Source organism: Suncus etruscus, chromosome 1 (genome assembly GCF_024139225.1).
Source record: "Suncus etruscus isolate mSunEtr1 chromosome 1, mSunEtr1.pri.cur, whole genome shotgun sequence".
Taxonomy (NCBI): domain Eukaryota; kingdom Metazoa; phylum Chordata; class Mammalia; order Eulipotyphla; family Soricidae; genus Suncus; species Suncus etruscus.
This window is the reverse complement of record NC_064848.1, coordinates 48,820,556-48,839,227: the sequence shown is the minus strand read 5'-3', so window position 1 is coordinate 48,839,227 and position 18,672 is coordinate 48,820,556. Positions and strand designations below refer to the sequence as shown.

Here is an 18,672-nt window from a genome sequence, read left to right as displayed (position 1 = left end):
ATTTAAATACCTTTTCCCTCAGCAACTCTTATTCCAACTAGAGGCGCAAATGAGTCTCCAGAGTGCTGATCGGGTGCTGGCTCCGAGATGAAGGCCTAAGAAACGCTCTGCTCCGCCTGCTGGAGAAAAGGGATTAGGAGTTGACTGCCGGAATTAAACATTTCCAAAATGTGCGCCCAGGCTTTGAGCGGGGTGGGGAGGGGGGCGTGGGGGAGAACTGTGCAAACAGAGCTGTCAGCACTGGTGCAACCAGGGTTTGGCACAAGCGTCTTAGCACCCCCTTCCTCCCCTGCTCCCCCACTGGCAGGCTATGACGTCATGCCCAGCCAGTCCCCCACCCCCTCGGCCGCCAGTACAGTGGGACGTGCCCGCGCTGGCCTGCAGGACAGGGGCGGAGCCTAAAGGGGTTGGGAGCGCCTCACCCCGCCGCCCAGCTGCAAACTCCTTCAGTCTCCGCGGGCTCCCCACTCGGCCTCGACCGAGGCTCCGCATTCAGGTCCTGGAGACCGGCCCGCTCGCTTTCGCTGCAGCCGCTTTGACATCTAGCAAGGCACCTTTTCCTGGGCGCCCGCCGAGAACGTCCTCGGGCTCGCGATTGCCAGGACCCCTGGATGCTGCGGGTCCCGAAGAACCTGGTGTAGACACGGGCCCCAACATCAGCAGCAGAAGAGTGAAAGAGCCCAGGACCCCAGCTGCGTTCTCCCCGGGGAGGAGAGAGCGCTGCAGGGCGAGGTGGGCGAAACCAGCCAGCCAGGAGTGTCAGTGTTTTTTTTTATTTTAAAGCTCACGACCCACTGCGCGTCTGCGGGGAGCTGCGAAATGCGCAACGAGGACAAAGGCACGGTCTGCGGGGGCGGCGAGGCGGGCCTGGCTACCGCCGCGGCGCGGGGGCAAGTGGAGACGGTGAAACAGCTCCTGGAAGCCGGTGCGGATCCCAACGGGGTGAACCGCTTCGGGAGGCGCCCGATCCAGGTAGAGCGAGGGGCCCCTGGGTGGGGTCTGGCCGGCAGGGGGCGCAGGAACGCGGGGCGAGGCCTCGGACGCGTTTGAGACTAGGATCGCCACCCAAGTACTTGGATCCGCCCTTGTTAGAGGTGCGGATCCCAGGGGTAGAATAATAATCCTAAAATATATATATACACATATATATAATGTATACATATATATCCTAAAGAAATGAATTAAGGAGCCACTGCTTCAGCCTCGCTTTCTTTTAGTGGTGGAGGTCATTTTTCCTTTCTCATTTTATGATCAATGCAAGATTCCATTGGAAGAGAAAAGAGAAGTGATTTGGGCAGAACTGTGTGTGTGTGTGTGTGTGTGTGTGTGTGTGTGTGTGTGTATTTTCTTCTGTTTTCCTGTTTTCAACAACAGACATCGTTTGATCTCTAATGCTTCATAGATTTCACTTTTATACAACCAAGATTTGATGTAGGAATTCCATAAATTTGTAACACTTTTTTTTTTAACCTTAAACGTTTAAAAGCTTGCGCTACGAAAATTTTGTAGTCACTCCTCAGGTCGACGAATTGAAATACAAAAGAGAAAGACAATTTCTGAATTGCAGTCCTAAATTTCTCTGCTTCCTGTTAGCAGCGTTTTGGGTGTTAGTTGAGAAAATATATGCATCTGTTGGTTTTTATTGTCAAATCTGTGTCACAAAAATACAACGACACAAAGCATTTGGTCTTTTTTACATGTCAAAAGCGGGCCAGTGAGTATAGGAATTAAGGCGCTTGCTTTTCATGCAACCAACCAGTTCCGTCTCCACTCCAAGCACGCAGAAATCCTGGCAGTTAGCCTTACATCTCATGCTTAGCACGGAACCAGGAGAAGCTTCTCCCAGCACCTCTCAGCATGGCACAAAGGGCTACAGATAATAAATAACTAGACTTTTCAGGGACTGGAGTGAAAATACTGCAGTTAGGGCACTTGCCTTTCATGCACCCAATCTTATACTTCAGATGGTTGGGGAGCCCTTGAATGCAAAGCCAAGAGCAAGATCTGACCACCGCATGGGGCATCGAGTGTGGCTCAAACCAACAACAACAATAATAATCCCTCTCATTGTTAAAATTCAATTATCCAATATGTTCAACTTTAATCCCAATTTATTTAGTATAGATATATTTTAATTTCTTTAATATCTAATGTGTGCTTTATTCTTGACTATTCTAGCATGTTTAATATTCACTACCATCCTTTTCCAGAACCAAGTAATTATTAAGAAATTTTTAAAGTGTAAAATTTTGTTTTGTTTGGGGTTTTTATTTATTGGTTCACACCTGGCAGTGTTCACACCTGGCTCTGCACTCAGAGATCACTTCTGGCAGGGATCATAGGGGGTTCCAGGGATGCAACTCAGGTTCACAATATGAAAGGCTCTATTCATTGTACCATCTCTCCAGCCCTTTATAACACTTTTCTAAGAACTCAGAAGGAATGAAGACTTAATTTGCTTTAAATTTTAAACTTTTGGGCTGGAAAAATAGCATAGGGCCAACCCAGGTTCCATCCCTGCAAGCTATATAATTCTTGGAGCTCTGTCAGGAGTGAGTGAGCCAGGTGTAAGCCCTGAGTACTGCTGGATATGGTCCAAAATAATAAAAATAAAACAGGAAGAAGAGTGTTATAAAAACAAGGAACCATTTTAAGTAGCAACAAATACTGTAAAGTAGTTTGATATGAAATTATATTCCTTGTAAAAAGAATTTTCATTTATAGCTTCACTTCATTTTACATGTAAATCCATATTTGCTGATATAAAATATCCTTTACAGCAGTAGTAAAAATCAAGTACTTTTGTAAAAAGAGAAAGCTGACGTGTTAACATTCATGCAACAAAATAATATTCGTCTTACTGTTATAGTGTGCCTTACTTATAGGTTGGAGGAACAATACTGGGGGTATTTATTAGTCCCTGCTCTGTGCTGAGGGTTGCATTAGTGATGATGGGGGTATAGCTGAGGGTAGGGAACAGGGGACCATATGTGTCTGGGATCTAATCCCTAAACACAAAAATTTCATAAGAACAAATAATGATTTAAATATTTAATGGTCAAAAGATTTTTGTTAAAATAAGAAAGATGTTTACATAGTACATACACAAACACAAATTATTGCAACAGAATTACCTCTCCAGATGTAGTTTTCTATGTATAAATTACTCCAACTTATCTACTAATATCTAAGTGTTTTATATAGCATTATTGAACATCACTCAGAGTTCTGTACATGTTAAGTTTATATTACATTGTTTCTTTATATTACTTTGCTTTATTACATGTTGCATTGTTTTATATTTTATGCTATCAGATGCTTTATTCTTTTAATTAAAAATAACCTAAAATATTATTTAAAAAGTGAACAAGTTTTAAAAACAAACCAATGTTTTCAACATAAGATGAAAATATGTATTTACTTTTTCCCGCTATCTCACTGTGCTCAAATGATCAAACTGTTCTCTCATATGACACATGACACATATATGACAGAGAAAAGCAAAAGACCTTCCACAGCACTTTACTAATGAAACTAAAAGAAGCTGTATTTTAAACTAAATTGTTCTTTTTTCCACAGCTACACCATTACTCTAACTTCTCTTTTAAAACGACAATAACAGATTGCCCACTTGTTTTTTAGAAATAGATCCAAAAAGAGCTGGGGTGTGTGTGTGTGTGTGTGTGTGTGTGTGTGTGTGTGTGTGTGTGTTTGGAGGCAGGATATTAAACAAGCAAGATCTCCACTGTAAAACAGTAAACTTTACTCTGCCCATAGATTACATGTATCATGGAAATCAATATTTTCCTACCACCCCAACTCTTTCACATAGTGATTCTGAGAACTATATTGTTAGCATTTTCTTTCCACTTGCAAGTTTGGAAATCATTTAATAGGTGTCTGAAAAACGAGTAGAGACAGTAAGGGAGTCTTAGACAGTAATGGAGTCTTAGAATCCAAAACAGAAAAGCAATTAGACTCTTGGAGCTTTGAAAAGGTGCCTACAATGGGTAGGCAATTCATTAATAACTTTCTTTCCAATGGTTCTACCCTTAATACCCAAGTGAGGCATCTTATTGTCCCCACTCTTGCCCTGATCCCTCTGTTGTCTCCTGCAGGTCATGATGATGGGCAGCACCCATGTAGCAGAACTACTGCTGCTCCATGGTGCTGAACCCAACTGTGCAGACCCAGCCACCCTCATCCGACCCGTGCACGATGCAGCCCGGGAAGGCTTCCTGGAGACACTAGTAGCGCTGCACCGAGCGGGAGCACAGCTGGACGTGCGCGACATGTGGGGTCGCCTGCCTGTGGACCTGGCTGAGGAGCAAGGTCATCGCCACATCACCCGGTACCTGCTCGCCTCTAAAGGAGACTGAGAGTCTGTGCTGTCAGTCGCTCACAAAGACTTTTCTCTTCTCCCCAATACCCCGCCCAGAATTTAACTAAGTGATGGCTGCAGGCGGAACAGGTGACCAGGACAAACCCAAAGCCAAAAGCCTTTCAAGACTGCTGTGTCCCAGCAAGGCCTAAAGGAGTTACAGATCTGTTAACCATTGTTCCCTTTCTTTGTGTCCTGGATTGTGCCCTCCACACTCACCTAGGAGAAGCCTGAATGGAGAGGAAATGAACTGCCAGGGAGTAGGTTGTCAGCGAGATCTGAGACCTTTCCAAGAGGTGATTATTTTTCTGATCAAAAGTGGCAAGTTAAGAAGGCAAAAAACAAACTGAGCCTTTAAATTTTCACCAAGATGAGTCTGCAGACAGAATGGGAGACATTAGTTATTTGGGCTAGAACAAGGGGGCACACAAGAGCACCTGAAGGAACCCTTAAACCCCCCACCCCCACAAGCCCTGCTGTTTGGCATGTGAAAAGCAGAAGACTGAGGATCAGAGGACGGGGAAAGTGACACTTTATACGCTAAGAGATGCAGAGAAAACTTGTGCTTCTTAGAAGTTCCCTGCAAGCCTTGAACATTAGCTCCCAGCCCCTGGGATCCCACTTAGGACTGGAAGCCACCTTGAATTTGCCTGAATATTCAAAAATTCCCCAGGATGCAGAACAGCTCTGAGGCCTGAAAGAGAGATGGGGACCAGCTTGGCTTTTGCCTCTAGTTCTTTGTTCTTCAGTTCTGAGAGATTCTTGTATTGTTCCAGAAGCACAGAAAGGAGGACTGTAGCCAAAGCAACTGTAACAGTAAACCTTAACTTTCCTGATATTTTGTATTTCTGAGTTGTTCTTCTGCAACAGTCTCATTTTAATGGGATAGCTTTAACAAAGTAACTGTGGCCCTTCATAAATAGATGAGACCAGCTAACTCCAGCTCTTATGAGCTTGTCATTGTTTCAAATCTTTATCTTAATACCTAGATCTAGATTTTCATCCTTAACCTATTTATTTCTTTGTTAAATATCCTATTTCTTTTACTAGGATTTAGGAGAAGGGCTCAAAATATTAAGTCTAAATGTCTTTAATAAAAGTCACAATTATTTTGGAGGATTGATGGGAAAATAAACTATATAAAAATATATAAACTATATATAAAGAATGATGGTGATTTATAGAATGTCTAAATATCTACTGAACAAACTAACTAAAGGTGCTTTGGAATTCTTCTTAAGGAATTAAAATTAATGATTTAGTGTTTTAATAAAGAAAATAAAAGGTTTGGACTCCATGATATAATTTACTTGATAATTTACATGATATAATTGTCTTTTCATGAATATATCACTAACTACTAGAAAATGTTAAAGATACCAACAATTTTATAAATTGTTTATTTACAGATACCACAGAAAGATTTATGTGCTGGAGGGTCTGGAGAGATACTGTAGCAGATATAGAGCTTCAAAACCTGCTAAGCTCAGTACTTCATAGGTCTACTAAGCACCAAGAGTGTTCCCTGGGCACAGAGATTAAGTCCCTACCACTACTAGTGTGTCCCCAAATCCAAAAGACCTTTATATTCTAAAAGCATATACATGTGTGTATGAACATATTGTGTACCTGTGAGCACACATATGTGTATATACACACAAAATTTGAAAAAGTTCTAAGGGGTTCATTGAGACTAATTTTTATTTTTCCATCAATTCTTTTTTTTTGGGGGGGGGGGCCACACCTGGCAGTGCTCAGGGGTTTCTCCTGGCTGTCTGCTCAGAAATAGCTCCTGGCAGGCACGGGGGACCATATGGGACACCGGGATTCGAACCAACCACCTTTGGTCCTGGATCGGCTGCTTGCAAGGCAAATGCCGCTGTGCTATCTCTCCGGGCCCTCCATCAATTCTTTTATTTAGGGAAGGAGTTACAGCCAGCCATGCTCAAAAACTCTTCAGGGTGTTGCACTTGCTGGAAGTCTCTGTAGAGCTGAGGAGACAATGTAGTTCTAAGATGATAAACTTTGACCTATCTTCCAGTCCTCTCCATTAATGCTTCCCCTATAATTGATATATTACTACTCCAAACCTCCATGCTATCTCTCCCACCCCAATTGATTTCTTTTTAAAGTAGAAACACAGGGGGCCGGAGAGATAGCATGGAGGTAAGGCGTTTGCCTTTCATGCAGGAGGTCATCGGTTCGAATCCCGGCGTCCCATATGGTCCCCTGTGCCTGCCAGGAGCAATTTCTGAGCCTGGAGCCAGGAATAACCCCTGAGCACTGCCGGGTGTGACCCAAAAAAAAAAAAAAAAAGTAGAAACACAGTTTATCTCTTGTAAATTTCAGACCCCTTTTCTTTGTATAATATCTAGCAAATCCAAGCAAACCTTTAATTGTTTTAAATTCAACACTATGAAAATAAGTCCTCAAAAGTTTTTTCTTCCCCATTTTGGAAACCAATGTAATCCCCATGTTCAATAATAGTACTATTTATACAAGTACCCAATAATTACTATCTGCTCTATTCTTTAAGAATAGTATTCTTGGGGCTGGAGAGATGGCACAGAGGTAGAGCATTTGCCTTGCACGCCACTGACCCAAGACTGATGGTAGTTCGATTCCCGGCATCCCATATGGTCCACGAGCCTTCCAGGAGCAATTTCTGAGCACAGAGCCAGGAGTAACCCCTGAGCGCCACTGGGTGTGGCCCCCAAAAAATACAAATAAAAGAATAGTATTCTTTTTTTTTTTTTTTGGATTTTGGGCCACACCCGGCTTTGCTCAGGGGTTACTCCTGGCTGTCTGATCAGAAATAGCTCCTGGCAGGCACGGGGGACCATATGGGACACCGGGATTCGAACCAACCACCTTTGGTCCTGGATCGGCTGCTTGCAAGGCAAACGCCGCTGTGCTATCTCTCCGGGCCCAAGAATAGTATTCTTAAAATTTATCTTCACCTGACTCTACAAAAAAATTCCACATAAAAGTTAATTATTTAAAATATTCTGTTTGATTTATTAAATCCCTTATTTTGTATTTTGCTTAAGTTTCAATATTTCAAATTTATTATTTTATAACTGAGTCAGCATAATGTAAAGTTTCAATATTTCAATTTTACTATTGAAAAATCAAAACAGTACATTAAAATATATATGAAACGTGATTTTATTGCTAAATTAGAGATACTGAAATTTGCTGTCAAACAGCTATAAAAAGGAAGTAAAACAAAAAAATGTGGCTGTGACGTTTCTTATGAAACTCTGGGTAAATATATCCTCTTTTAAATAAAATTAAGCTAGAAATGAATGTCTTCAAAGAAGATAGAGACTGGAGTTATAAAATAATATTATAGAATAGCAAAAGAACAAGAGAATCAAAGTGGAGCAGGGAGAGGAAAGGAAGGGAAGTTTAGGACCTTTTTTTACAGTGAAGTTTATAACTTATTTGTGATTTTTCTTTTTTTCTATATTTCTATATATATGTATAAAATAAAATGATTATAACCATAAGTGGGGAAGAAATTTAATTTTTTGACATCCAATTGATCCAGTTTTACTGAATTTAGTTTGTAAATTAAAACTCTGTGTAAAATGAAACTGTAGTTATGAATCACACATTTTATTTTGTATCACTAGATTTTGATTTTTTTTGTCATCTTTGAAAATATAAAAAGCAAAACCAAATTAGTATGGGAACATCAGTTACCACTGGTTTTACTGAAATTTATTAATGCATCTAAAAGTAAACTCCATTTTGAAAGCCACATAGGAAGCTTGGTTTGGCTGGTGTGTTTAATCAGTAACATAAAAATGTATGCATCTACTATTTACAATAGCCAGACTCTGGAAACAACCAAGATGCCCTTCAACATACGAATGGCTAAAGAAACATATACACAGTGGAATATTATACAGCCATCAGGAGAGATGAAGTCATTGAAATTGTCCTATACATGGATGTATATGGAATCTATTATTCTGAGTGAAATAAGTCAGAGGGAGAGAGATAGACATAGAATAGTCTCACTCATCTATGGGTTTTAAGAATAATAAAAGAAATCCTTGCAATAATTTTCAGAGACAAAAGAGAGGAGGGCTGGAAGTTCCAGCTCACTACATGAAGCTCACCATGAAGAGTGATGAGTGCAGTTAGAGAAATAACTACATTGAGAACTACCATAACAATGTGAATGAATGAGGGAAGTAGAAAGCCTGTCTAGAGTACAGGTGAGGGTGGGGTGGGAAGGAGGAAGATTTGAAACATTGGTGATGGGAATGTTGCACTGGTGAAAGGGGGTGTTTTTTACATGACTGAATCCCAACCACAATGTTTGTAATCAAGGTGTTTAAATAAAAATATTAATTAAAAATGTATGTACTTTAAAATCTAAGAGATATTTACTTTGAAGGATACATGCAAACAAATATAGCTACTGTACAAATAAGCCCCACTTCTAGATCCACTGTGGAATTGTACAGGATAATTTCTTTTTTTTTTTTGCCGGGATTTGAACCAATGACCTTACGTAGGCAAACACCGCTGTGCTATCTCTTCGGTCCTCAGGATAATTTCTTTTTTGTTGTTGTTGTTTTGTTTTGTTTTTGGGCCACACCCAGTATTGCTCAGGGGTTACTCCTGGCTGTCTGCTCAGAAATAGCTCCTGGCAGGCATGGGGGACCATATGGGACACCGGGATTCGAACCAACCACCTTTGGTCCTGGATCGGCTGCTTGCAAGGCAAATGCCGCTGTGCTATCTCTCCGGGCCAGCAGGATAATTTCTATGCCTGAAACAAAAATATTACCAAGGTTTATATAAATCCTATTTGACTTTATACCAAAAAAAGATCTACAAATACAATAAATTTAGGATTCAGTATCCATTTTTATATTTTGTATATTTTATATTTCCTCTTTAAAGATGATATGTTATGGAAAAATAGTTTAAAATTTTTTGCTATTAAGATTAAAATTAGTAATTTCATAAATAATGGGAAAATATTCAAAAAGAGTTTTGGCATTCATAAAATCCCAAACAGCTTTAGGATAAAGTATATATAGGTATGCTTTTATGATATTTATTTGCAAATGTAAAATGGGGTTCAGAACAAATTAATCATCTTATGAAGCCAAATAACTAAACTTCAGCAAATACTTCTTTTCCAATGTTCAAAATATTGTCTGTCATTCTATCAAAAGAAGAACAAATAGAATTAAGTGATCAGTTACAAATCAGAAAAATCAACCGAAATGGCATTTTTATAGAATGCTATCTGAAGCAAGTGCCAGCAAAGAAATTTACTTTCATTTTTATGTCATTACCAATAGCCAAATTCTGACATGCTAATTGATCTTTTATTACGAAAAGAAACTATGGTTATTTTAATATAAATTTGGTTAAAATACTAGGAGCAATTTTAGTCTGCTACTATTATTTTTACAATATCCTATTATTAAACTACAAACTGAAATAGGGGATAGGTATAAGTATAAAACACACAGGAAAATAAAATATTTATTTAAAAATTATTTGAAAACAATAACAGATAAATCATAATACTTTAAATATCTCCCCCTGATCTACTTACAACTCCAGAGAAGTAAAAAGGACTGAGGGGAAGAAGAGTTTGGATTTAACTGGAAGATTAAAAAAAAAAAAAAAAAAACAACCTGAGTTTCTTTATTTGCCTTTCACTGAATTCAATATTTGATCTACATACTTTTTTTCAGACGGGATGGACATGGCAGTGCAAGGAGGATACTTGTCCCCAGTGATATTGACAATATATATTCCATGTGCCAGGTTGATAGTGTCCTGCATGCAAAACATACACAGTGTTTGAGCCATCTTTTTGACACTAAATCATGTTTTATCTCAGTTTTCCTTATGTATAAAAGCTGGGAATTGGGGGCCGGGAAGGTGGCGCTAAAGGTAAGGTATCTGCCTTGCAAGTGCTAGCGTAGGACGGACCGCGGTTCGATCCCCCAGTGTCCCATATGGTCCCCCCCAAGCCAGGGGCGATTTCTGAGCGCATAGCCAGGAGTAATCCCTGAGCGTCAAACGGGTGTGGCCCAAAAACAAAACAAAACAAAAAAAAAGCTGGGAATTGTACTAGATTATGTCTAAATTCCCTGTCATCACTAAAATGCTATCTCTTTATAGATTTGTTGCATGATGACTATAGTGAGGATTTATATTTTCTTAGCAATTCTAGTATGATATGAGCCAAAGAAAGATACACCGAATTATGAAGGAAAAAACACATTTTCACATTCTAGAGCCTTGGATGGAGTGAGGTTGCCCTTACAAGCACAATCTTCAACTGTTAATTTTCAAACTACAGTTTATGGGAACTAGAATAGAAAGGTGCTTTGCAAAATAAATCATATGATTTTTAAAATCTTCCTCATTTCTTATTTTTTCCTATTGCTTTTTTATTGCTAATGCTTTTTTTTTTTTTTTTTTTTTTTGGTTTTTGGTTTTTGGGTCACACCTGGCGTTGCTCAGGGGTTACTCCTGGCTGTCTGCTCAGAAATAGCTCCTGGCTGGCATGGGGGACCATATGGGACACCGGGATTTGAACCAACCACCTTTGGTAATTTGGTCCTGGATCGGCTGCTTGCAAGGCAAACTATCTCTCCGGGCCCAATGCTTTTTTTTTTTTTTTTTTTTTTTACAAAGTTGTTCTTGATTGAGATTCAGTCATACAATGTACACACCCTCCACCAATGTACATTTCTCTACAGCAATGTCTCCAGTTTCTCTCCCACCCTCATCTCTATTTTTTGTATTCTCTTGTCATTCAAAGTTATTAAAACGGAGCTATGCACATAGGCTCAATAGATAAATAAAATAGTGCTGAGAGTAGGTATTTTATTTTTTTTGAAAGTAGGTATTTTTAAACTAATGAAAGTTCTCTTTAAAAAGTGAACTTTAAGCAAACATAACAAGAAATGCTTACATCACTGAGGTTAATGATGAAAAAGTATTTTCTTTGGCTTATCTGAGAGGGAGCATAAATTATAAAGGGTAAAAGAATGCTAAAATCTGGAGGAGGAAGTGGAGGAGTAGAAAGAGGGGGAAGAGGAGGAAGAGGAAAGAAAGAGGATGAAAAAAGGAGGGGACAAAGAGGAAGAGGAGGAGGAGGAAGGAGGAGGAAGAGAAGAAGAAAGAGGAGGAGGTGGAGGTGGAGGAAGAGAAGGAGGAGGAAAGAAAGAGGATGAAAAAAAGGAGGGGACAAAGAGGAAGAGGAAGAGGAGGAGAGAGGAGGAGGAGGAGGAGGAGGTGGAAGAAGAGGAGGAGGAGGAAGAAAAGGAGGACGAGGTCGAGGGAAGGAAGAGGAGAGGAAAGCTCTGTCATGAGTTTTGCAAACCCATTTCTTTTTTTTTGGGGGGGGCGGGGGGGGAGGCCATACCCGGCAGTGCTCAGGGGTTTCTCCTGGCTGTCTGCTCAGAAATAGCTCCTGGCAGGCACGGGGGACCATATAGGACACCGGGATTCGAACCAACCACCTTTGGTCTTGGGTCGGATGCTTGCAAGGCAAACGCTGCTGTACTATCTCTCCGGGCTCCTTGCAAACCCATTTCTAAAAGTTTATGCCTTCTGGTTATAATCTACTTGGATTTCTTAAAACTGTTTTTTTGTTTTGTTTTGTTTTGGGCCACACCCATTTGATGCTCAGGGGTTACTCCTGGCTAAGCGCTCAGAAATTGCCCCTGGTTTAGGGGGACCATATGGGGACCATATGGGACACTAGCCTAGTCCTTCCTTGGCTAGTGCTTGCAAGGCAGACACCTTACCTCTAGCGCCACCTCACCAGTCCCAGATTTCTTAAAACTTTAATTCCTTAAATACCACCTAGATTATAGCAGGAACCAGAGGGTGAGGAAAGAGTCTCTACCAACTAAATATGTGTCAGCCATTGGGCCTGGGGAGTTAGGGAAGATCAGGCAATGCCTATGAACAGCCACAAAAGTGAAAGATGGTACAAATAGTGAGTCAGAATTAATGACACCAAACCAAAACAATCTGATTATTGTCTATATTCTGATGAAATCTGAAATATTTTCATGTCTAAAATAATGATAAACTCATTCAAGACTGTTTTGATATTCTTTGAGTCTTTAACATTTTTCTTAAAGATTTTAATATCTTATATCTAAATCATTGATATTTTTTGTCTTTTAACTCAACTCCAACAAATGGGATGGATCCTCTTTTGCTTCATCAACTCCCCATATATTTTAAAGTCATTCCTTACTAAGGAAGTAATACCTTACTTTATAAAAACAATACTTTGTCATATTTTATCCCCCTTTTATATAATAAGGGAAAGCTTTCTTTGAAGCCAGTACTGCTGGTAATATAATGCAACAGGTTTATACTTCATATTAATACAGAACTGTAAGTCACAGATGTCAAAACTAAGCTTTATTTACTAATTTGAAGTTTTAAACATCAACAAAAGATTTTTGCTAGGGAGAAAGAGCAATAAGATATATCAAAATGGCATTGCTATATTACAATTTTTACTTACAGTACAGATTTACAGAGGATCCCTGTCTAACTACTAACCCTCTTCCCACTCAGAACCTTCAGGCATTAGCCCTCTAGCAGATATATAGAGTTAATGCTGGCATAGAAAAGTATTTTACAACAGAGCCAAGTTCAAACCATGCGACTAATTACAGTAATTAAACCATTCATGCCTCATTTCCCTTTCATATTTGGTCTCCGCCCAAAATGCATAATTTTCATTATATATGTTCTCTCACTGGACACCCCTCCCCTGCCTCTATATGGAGATATAAACATATATACATCTTTCTTCAAATCCTTTTGTGACCTTGAGATCTCAATTTCATTTTATTTTTTTATCTCTTTTGTATTTAATAATATCTTTATTTAAGCACCACGGTTACAGACATGTTTGTAGTTGGGTTTCAGTCATAAAAAGTACACCCCCCTTCACCAGTGCAACCTTCCCGCTGCCACCAATGCCCCCCTCTCTTTTCCCCCAACCCCTATCTGTATTTGAGACAGGCATTCTATTTCTCTCACTCACTACCATTGTCATGATAGTTGTTGGTGTAGTTAATTCTCTAACTGCACTTAACACTCTTTGTGGAAAGACCAGCACATGATATGAAGCTTACCTCTATTTCATTTAAAAAAAAAATCTACCTCCCCCTTTTCAATCTTTCATAAATTTCTCTGTCTCCTATTCTCCACTGGAAAATGGTTCTCCCTCCCAGGAAAATTAACTTTCTTTTGTGCCAGATAATTGATCCTGAAAATGGGTAAAAAGTGAGGGGCTGGAGAGATAGCATGGAGGTAAGGCATTTGCCTTGCATGCAGAAGGACAGTGGTTCAAATCCCGGCATCCCATATGGTCACCCAAGCCTGCCAGGAGCAATTTCTGAGCATAGAGCCAGGAGTAACCCCTGAGCACTGCTGGGTGTGACCCAAAAAAACAAAAACAAAAAAAAAAGTGAAAGCCAGGACAGGTAATAAGTGTTTTTCTCTGAAGTATGTTAGAAATAGTTATAGCCAATAGTTCCTCATTCTTTCCATGGGTTTTGAGTTGCTAAGATCAATCCCATTTTCTGGATTATGAAATACCCTTTACAGCCCCATATATAACACCTAGAGTTATAAATAACCTTGCCTAAAATACTTATTCTCTACTACTCTCTATTATCAGGATCGCCTTTGAGAGTTATTATATGTGGATCTACTTAAAGGTTTTATGAGTCTTTTCTCTTTTTTGGGTGGGGGGCACACCCGGCAGTGCTCAGGGGTCACTCCTGGCTGTCTGCTCAGAAATAGCTCCTGGCAGGCACGGGGAACCATATGGGACACCGGGATTCGAACCAACCACCTTTGGTCCTGGATTGGCTGCTTGCAAGGCAAACGCTGCTATAATATTTCTCCGGGCCCTTATGAGTCTTTTGATTTGTTTAAAAGCCACTATAAGTAGACAACTCTACAATATAAATCTACATTTACGTATATATGTTCATGTATATAATAAACTTCTTATGTTATTTGTAGAACTAATGAGTAAAGAGTACATAAATCTCTGTATATGTGTGCATATATTTATATATTTCTTTTCACATATTGAACACATTTATATTCCAACTAATTGACATAAGGGTGTAATTGCTGAGCAAAAGGGTGTTTATATATATCACATAAATGTAGTAATAATGCAAATAATTTTGGGAATAAAGTCAATTTTAAAATGTAATCTTTACTAATGTAACAAAGTTACAACAAGAAGAGTGACTGTTTTTTGGTAAAGTTATGGACATTGTCTCATTTTAAATTTTACATCATCTAGAATGTCATTGCTTCTGGTATATTTATTTGCTTAAAAATATAACTGATTTATTTTTCATATGTAATTTAGTCACTTGACAACTTATAACCATAAACTTCCTATTATATTCCCTACTGTAAACTTCCAAAGGTTTTGAAATGCTTAAATGCACCTCAGGTTTGCTTGTTTTTGGCTTTGGGGAGGGGGGTTATTGCCTAAATTTTGTTCATCTGAAGGTGGTCTTCACAACTGTTTTTTGCTTAGGTTAATGTTAAAATGAGAATTTCCCTGCATACTACAATCAACAAAAGTAGGTACTGGATGGGTGGAGAAACTGGGTGGGTGGAGTTTAAGCTTAAGTTTTTGTTTTTTGTTGGGTTGGGTTTTTTTGGTTTTGTGTTTTGGTTGGTTTTTATTCTGTTTTGGGACCACATCCGGTGGCCCTGAGGAGTTACTCCGGACTCTGCACTCAGAATTCGCTCCTGGCAGGCTGGGGGGGGGGGGTTATCTGAGGCTCTAATCCGGGTCCATCCCAGGTGGGCCGCGTGCAAGGCAACCAAAAGCTTTACCGATGTACTATCACTCCGACCCCATTAAGTTCAAGTTTTGAATTTTACATTCCATTCAATAATCGCCAAACACAAAGATTACAGTATCATGTTCTAAATCCAATGGGTTTTTCTAAAACAGGCAACCCTCCTTATCCCCAGAACATGTCCTGCTGGAGAGAAAATAGTTATAGGTTAAGTTATACAGGCCCAAACAACACAGACACAGCCTGGATTGTTAACTTCTCTGTGTGTGATACAGGTTTTCTGGACACACACACACACACACACACACACACACCGACCACCATTAGCTTACTGCCTCAGCTAAAGATCTATCTGGGCTTAGGACTCTAGATTGTACTTGCTCCTTTCTGAGTCTTGATACTGCAGGAATTGGGTGGCATTTCCTTTCCAGGCTACTTGTTTGACCAACTTCGAAAGGGGACACACACACCCATAGGCCATAAAATGGATGCTCTTTTTATAACTGTTTTTTACTCTCTACCTCTCCTATGAAGGTATTTCGGGGTGCTGGGGAAATGACCATTGTAGAGAAGACAAAGCCGGATTTGGCTGCCGTGGCACTTACAAGGCATTGTGAAAGATGAACAGCAAGTAAGCCATTACACACCCACAGATGTCTGTAATCCTGGAGCTCTGCCGCAGGGAAGGGCTTGAAATGATGGCACCTGAAAGGGTAAAGTGTCTTTGAAAGGGTCTCTATGAAGAGACCTTTGGGGAAAATCTTTGAACTAGCCTTTCTCCTAACCAGAAGAAACACTCATTCAGAAACAGAGGAGTGGCTAGCAAAGCCCACAGCATGGGGTAGGGATTTTTTTATTTAACTGAAAGTGCATTTGAAAAGATATAAACTGGTCCCTAACTCCCTAGCTTCAAGGTACAGTTGAGGTGCGGTGAGCTGTGAGCAGGAAGCGGGTGAAGGAGGGAGCACGGTGGAAAAGTCTTAAGAAAGGACTCGGTGCCAACCCCAGTCTTTGCCCCTGTCTCCACCCTGTAGGGGAGGACTTGACGCCTGATCTAGAGTCTGGGCTGGGGGTGAATGCGGAATTCCTAAGTTAATGCTCAGCTACTAGGTCTTGGGCCCGAGATTTTCTGCTGCGCCCTGAGCCACCTTTAGGCCTCCCTCCCCAGCAAGGCCTGCTCCCAATTCATCTCTGCCTAGCTCCGCCCGCCTGGCAGTGCCAGCAGCTAAGGACCCACGGCAGGCCCGGAAATGGGGGCGCCCTGCTCAGGGCACCGGCCCGAAAGCGGTGTTCTGGATGGGGGGGCGCTCCACTTGCTGGCTCAGCGGAATGTGCGCGAGGCTGCGGGCAGCCGCGTTCCGAGCCGCCGCGCCGCGCGCCGCCAATTTGCGCTCCGGAACTGGGTTCCTCGGTGTCCTCGGCTCCCTCTCCAGGGCCCGCGGGGGCTGCTCCTTCCACTTTCCGTCCCCCGCATAGCCAGTTCTGTCCGGGCCTCTGCCCGAAAGGGGAGTGGGGAGTGGGGAGACGGTGCCCCGAAAAGCAACAAGTCCGATGATGTGGAAGAAAAGGGCGGAGAGAAAGAGAGAGAGAGGGCAGCGCTCGGCGGGCTCGGCAGAGAACGAGCGAGCGAGCGAGCGCGCGCGCGCGAGGGGCTTGGGTGCGTCCGGCCTTGACAAGCGCCAGGACGCGGCCGCGCGGGCTGCGGACCCCCTAAACCGAGATCTTAGGGATCCCGAGAGCACCCCGTGGGGGGAGGGTAACGGCTCGGGAGGAGGAAAGAGGAAGAAGCGTCCTGTTGTGTCCTTAAAAGCGAAAATAAAAACGGGGGCGATCGGCGCGCGTTCTTCAACTCGGCCCAGCCTGGTGCCCCGGGGCAGGCAGCGGGCCCTGAAAAAAAAGCTCCTCGAGCCGACTAGGGACCCGGAGGGAGGGTGGAAGATGGGAGGGGGTCCTTGGCTCTGCCTACCTGCTTCGGCGCTCGAGCGGCTACCGCGCCCAGATGTTGCGCTGCCGGCTGCTCGCTGAGCCCACAGCACCCCAAGGCAGGAGCCGCGCGCCGCGTCTTTGCAAATTGACATCCAGCTTGCCAGGTGGCCCAGGCAAAGAGCGCTGGGAAGAACCGGACTGGCTTGGCTTTTCTCTTCTTTCTTCTCTTTTTTTCTCCTTTCCGCTTGGAGAGAGATCATCAGGGTTTGAAAACGGGGGAGCTCCCCTCCCTTGTCCCCCCTCCCTCTTCCCGCTCCCCGGCGTGGAGCCGGCGCAGGGACGCGGGCAGCAGAGCCCTGGGGTTGCTGGGGGGAGCGCGGCAGTTCCTGGTGAGGGCCGAGTCAAGTGACGGACGGATGTCGCGAGGAGGCGGGCAGCCTGGAGATGCGTTCCCGCGTCCTGCCCCCGGGCCGGGCCGTGCCGTGCCGCGTGGGGCGCACGCGCAGGGGTGGGGGGAAGCAAGGGAGCGCACGCGGACTAAGCGGGAAAATGGCCATGGGGGGGCTGCGGGGAGAGGGAGGAACGGCGGGCGCTAGATGCCCCGGGCCGGCTTTCCCGCGCGCGCTGAGCCACTGAGCACCGAGCGAGCGGTTCTGGCGACTGGGAGGTCGCTGCTGCGGGCGGGGGTGGGGAGAGGAGAGAGAGCCGCGGGCGGGCGCGCGCAGGGCCAGCCGGCGCGCTCCGGCGGGGCGGGGATGGGCAGGGGGCGGCGCGTGGGTCTTCGGGGTTGGCGATCGGGGGGGTGAAGGGGGCGGACGGCCGAGTGCTTTACTTCTCAGTGGCCCGGGGGCTTGCGCGGCTGCTCGGAGCTGGGAGGAGGTGGCGGCGGGCCGGCTATGGTGCGCAGGTTGCGAGTAACCGTTCGGATCCGGCGCCCAGGCGGCCCGCCGCGTGTCCGGACCTTCGTGGTGCACATCGCGCGACTCGCGGCTGACAGAGCAGGGCCAGGGGAGCCCGCTTCGGAGGTCTTCGTGCGGCTGCTCCTGAGGAGCCTCAACAGGGCGCGGGAGCAACAGTCTAGGAGATCAGGTAGGAAAGGCCTCGAACCATAGCCCCCCGGTGACTCTTTTAGGGGATGTGATTAAATTACACAGGAAAATCATCCTTCTTACAAGCGGGAGGAGATGATGGAAGATCCAAACTCCTTCCCTTTGCTTCTCGGATTTACAGGGACAGTTACCTACAAGGCACGTGCCATCTTGCAATCCTTGCAAAGCCCCGAGTCCCCTGCACTCGCCCACACACCCAAAATGCCTTGAAATGGTGGGAGAGAGCAGCAGAAGGTTCTAAACCGGTTTTTGCAATCAGATGTTCTTGAGTTTCATGGGTGGGAGTCTGTACACACACACAACACACACACACACACACACACACACACGAGAGAGAGAGAGAGAGAGAGAGAGAGAGAGAGAGAGAGAGAGAGAGAGAGAGAGAGAGAGAGAG

The 18,672-nt window shown here is 43.2% G+C and overlaps 1 protein-coding gene across 1 annotated transcript; it reads left to right on the top strand.

Moving 5' to 3' along the window:
* The first annotated feature begins 819 nt into the window (after positions 1-819).
* Positions 820-4,379, top strand: LOC126002723 (cyclin-dependent kinase 4 inhibitor B-like). Its single transcript, XM_049769397.1, has 2 exons — positions 820-972; positions 4,119-4,379. Exons 1-2 carry the CDS (start codon positions 820-822, stop codon positions 4,377-4,379), a joined length of 414 nt encoding a protein of 137 aa, XP_049625354.1.
* The last annotated feature ends 14,293 nt before the right edge of the window (positions 4,380-18,672 follow it).

Coding starts and splice junctions, on each gene's coding strand:
- LOC126002723 (XM_049769397.1), top strand. CDS start 820: ATGCGCAACGAGGACAAAGGCACGGTCTGCGGGGGCGGCGAGGCGGGC. Junction 973..4,118: donor TCGGGAGGCGCCCGATCCAG/GTAGAGCGAGGG, acceptor TGTCTCCTGCAG/GTCATGATGATGGGCAGCAC.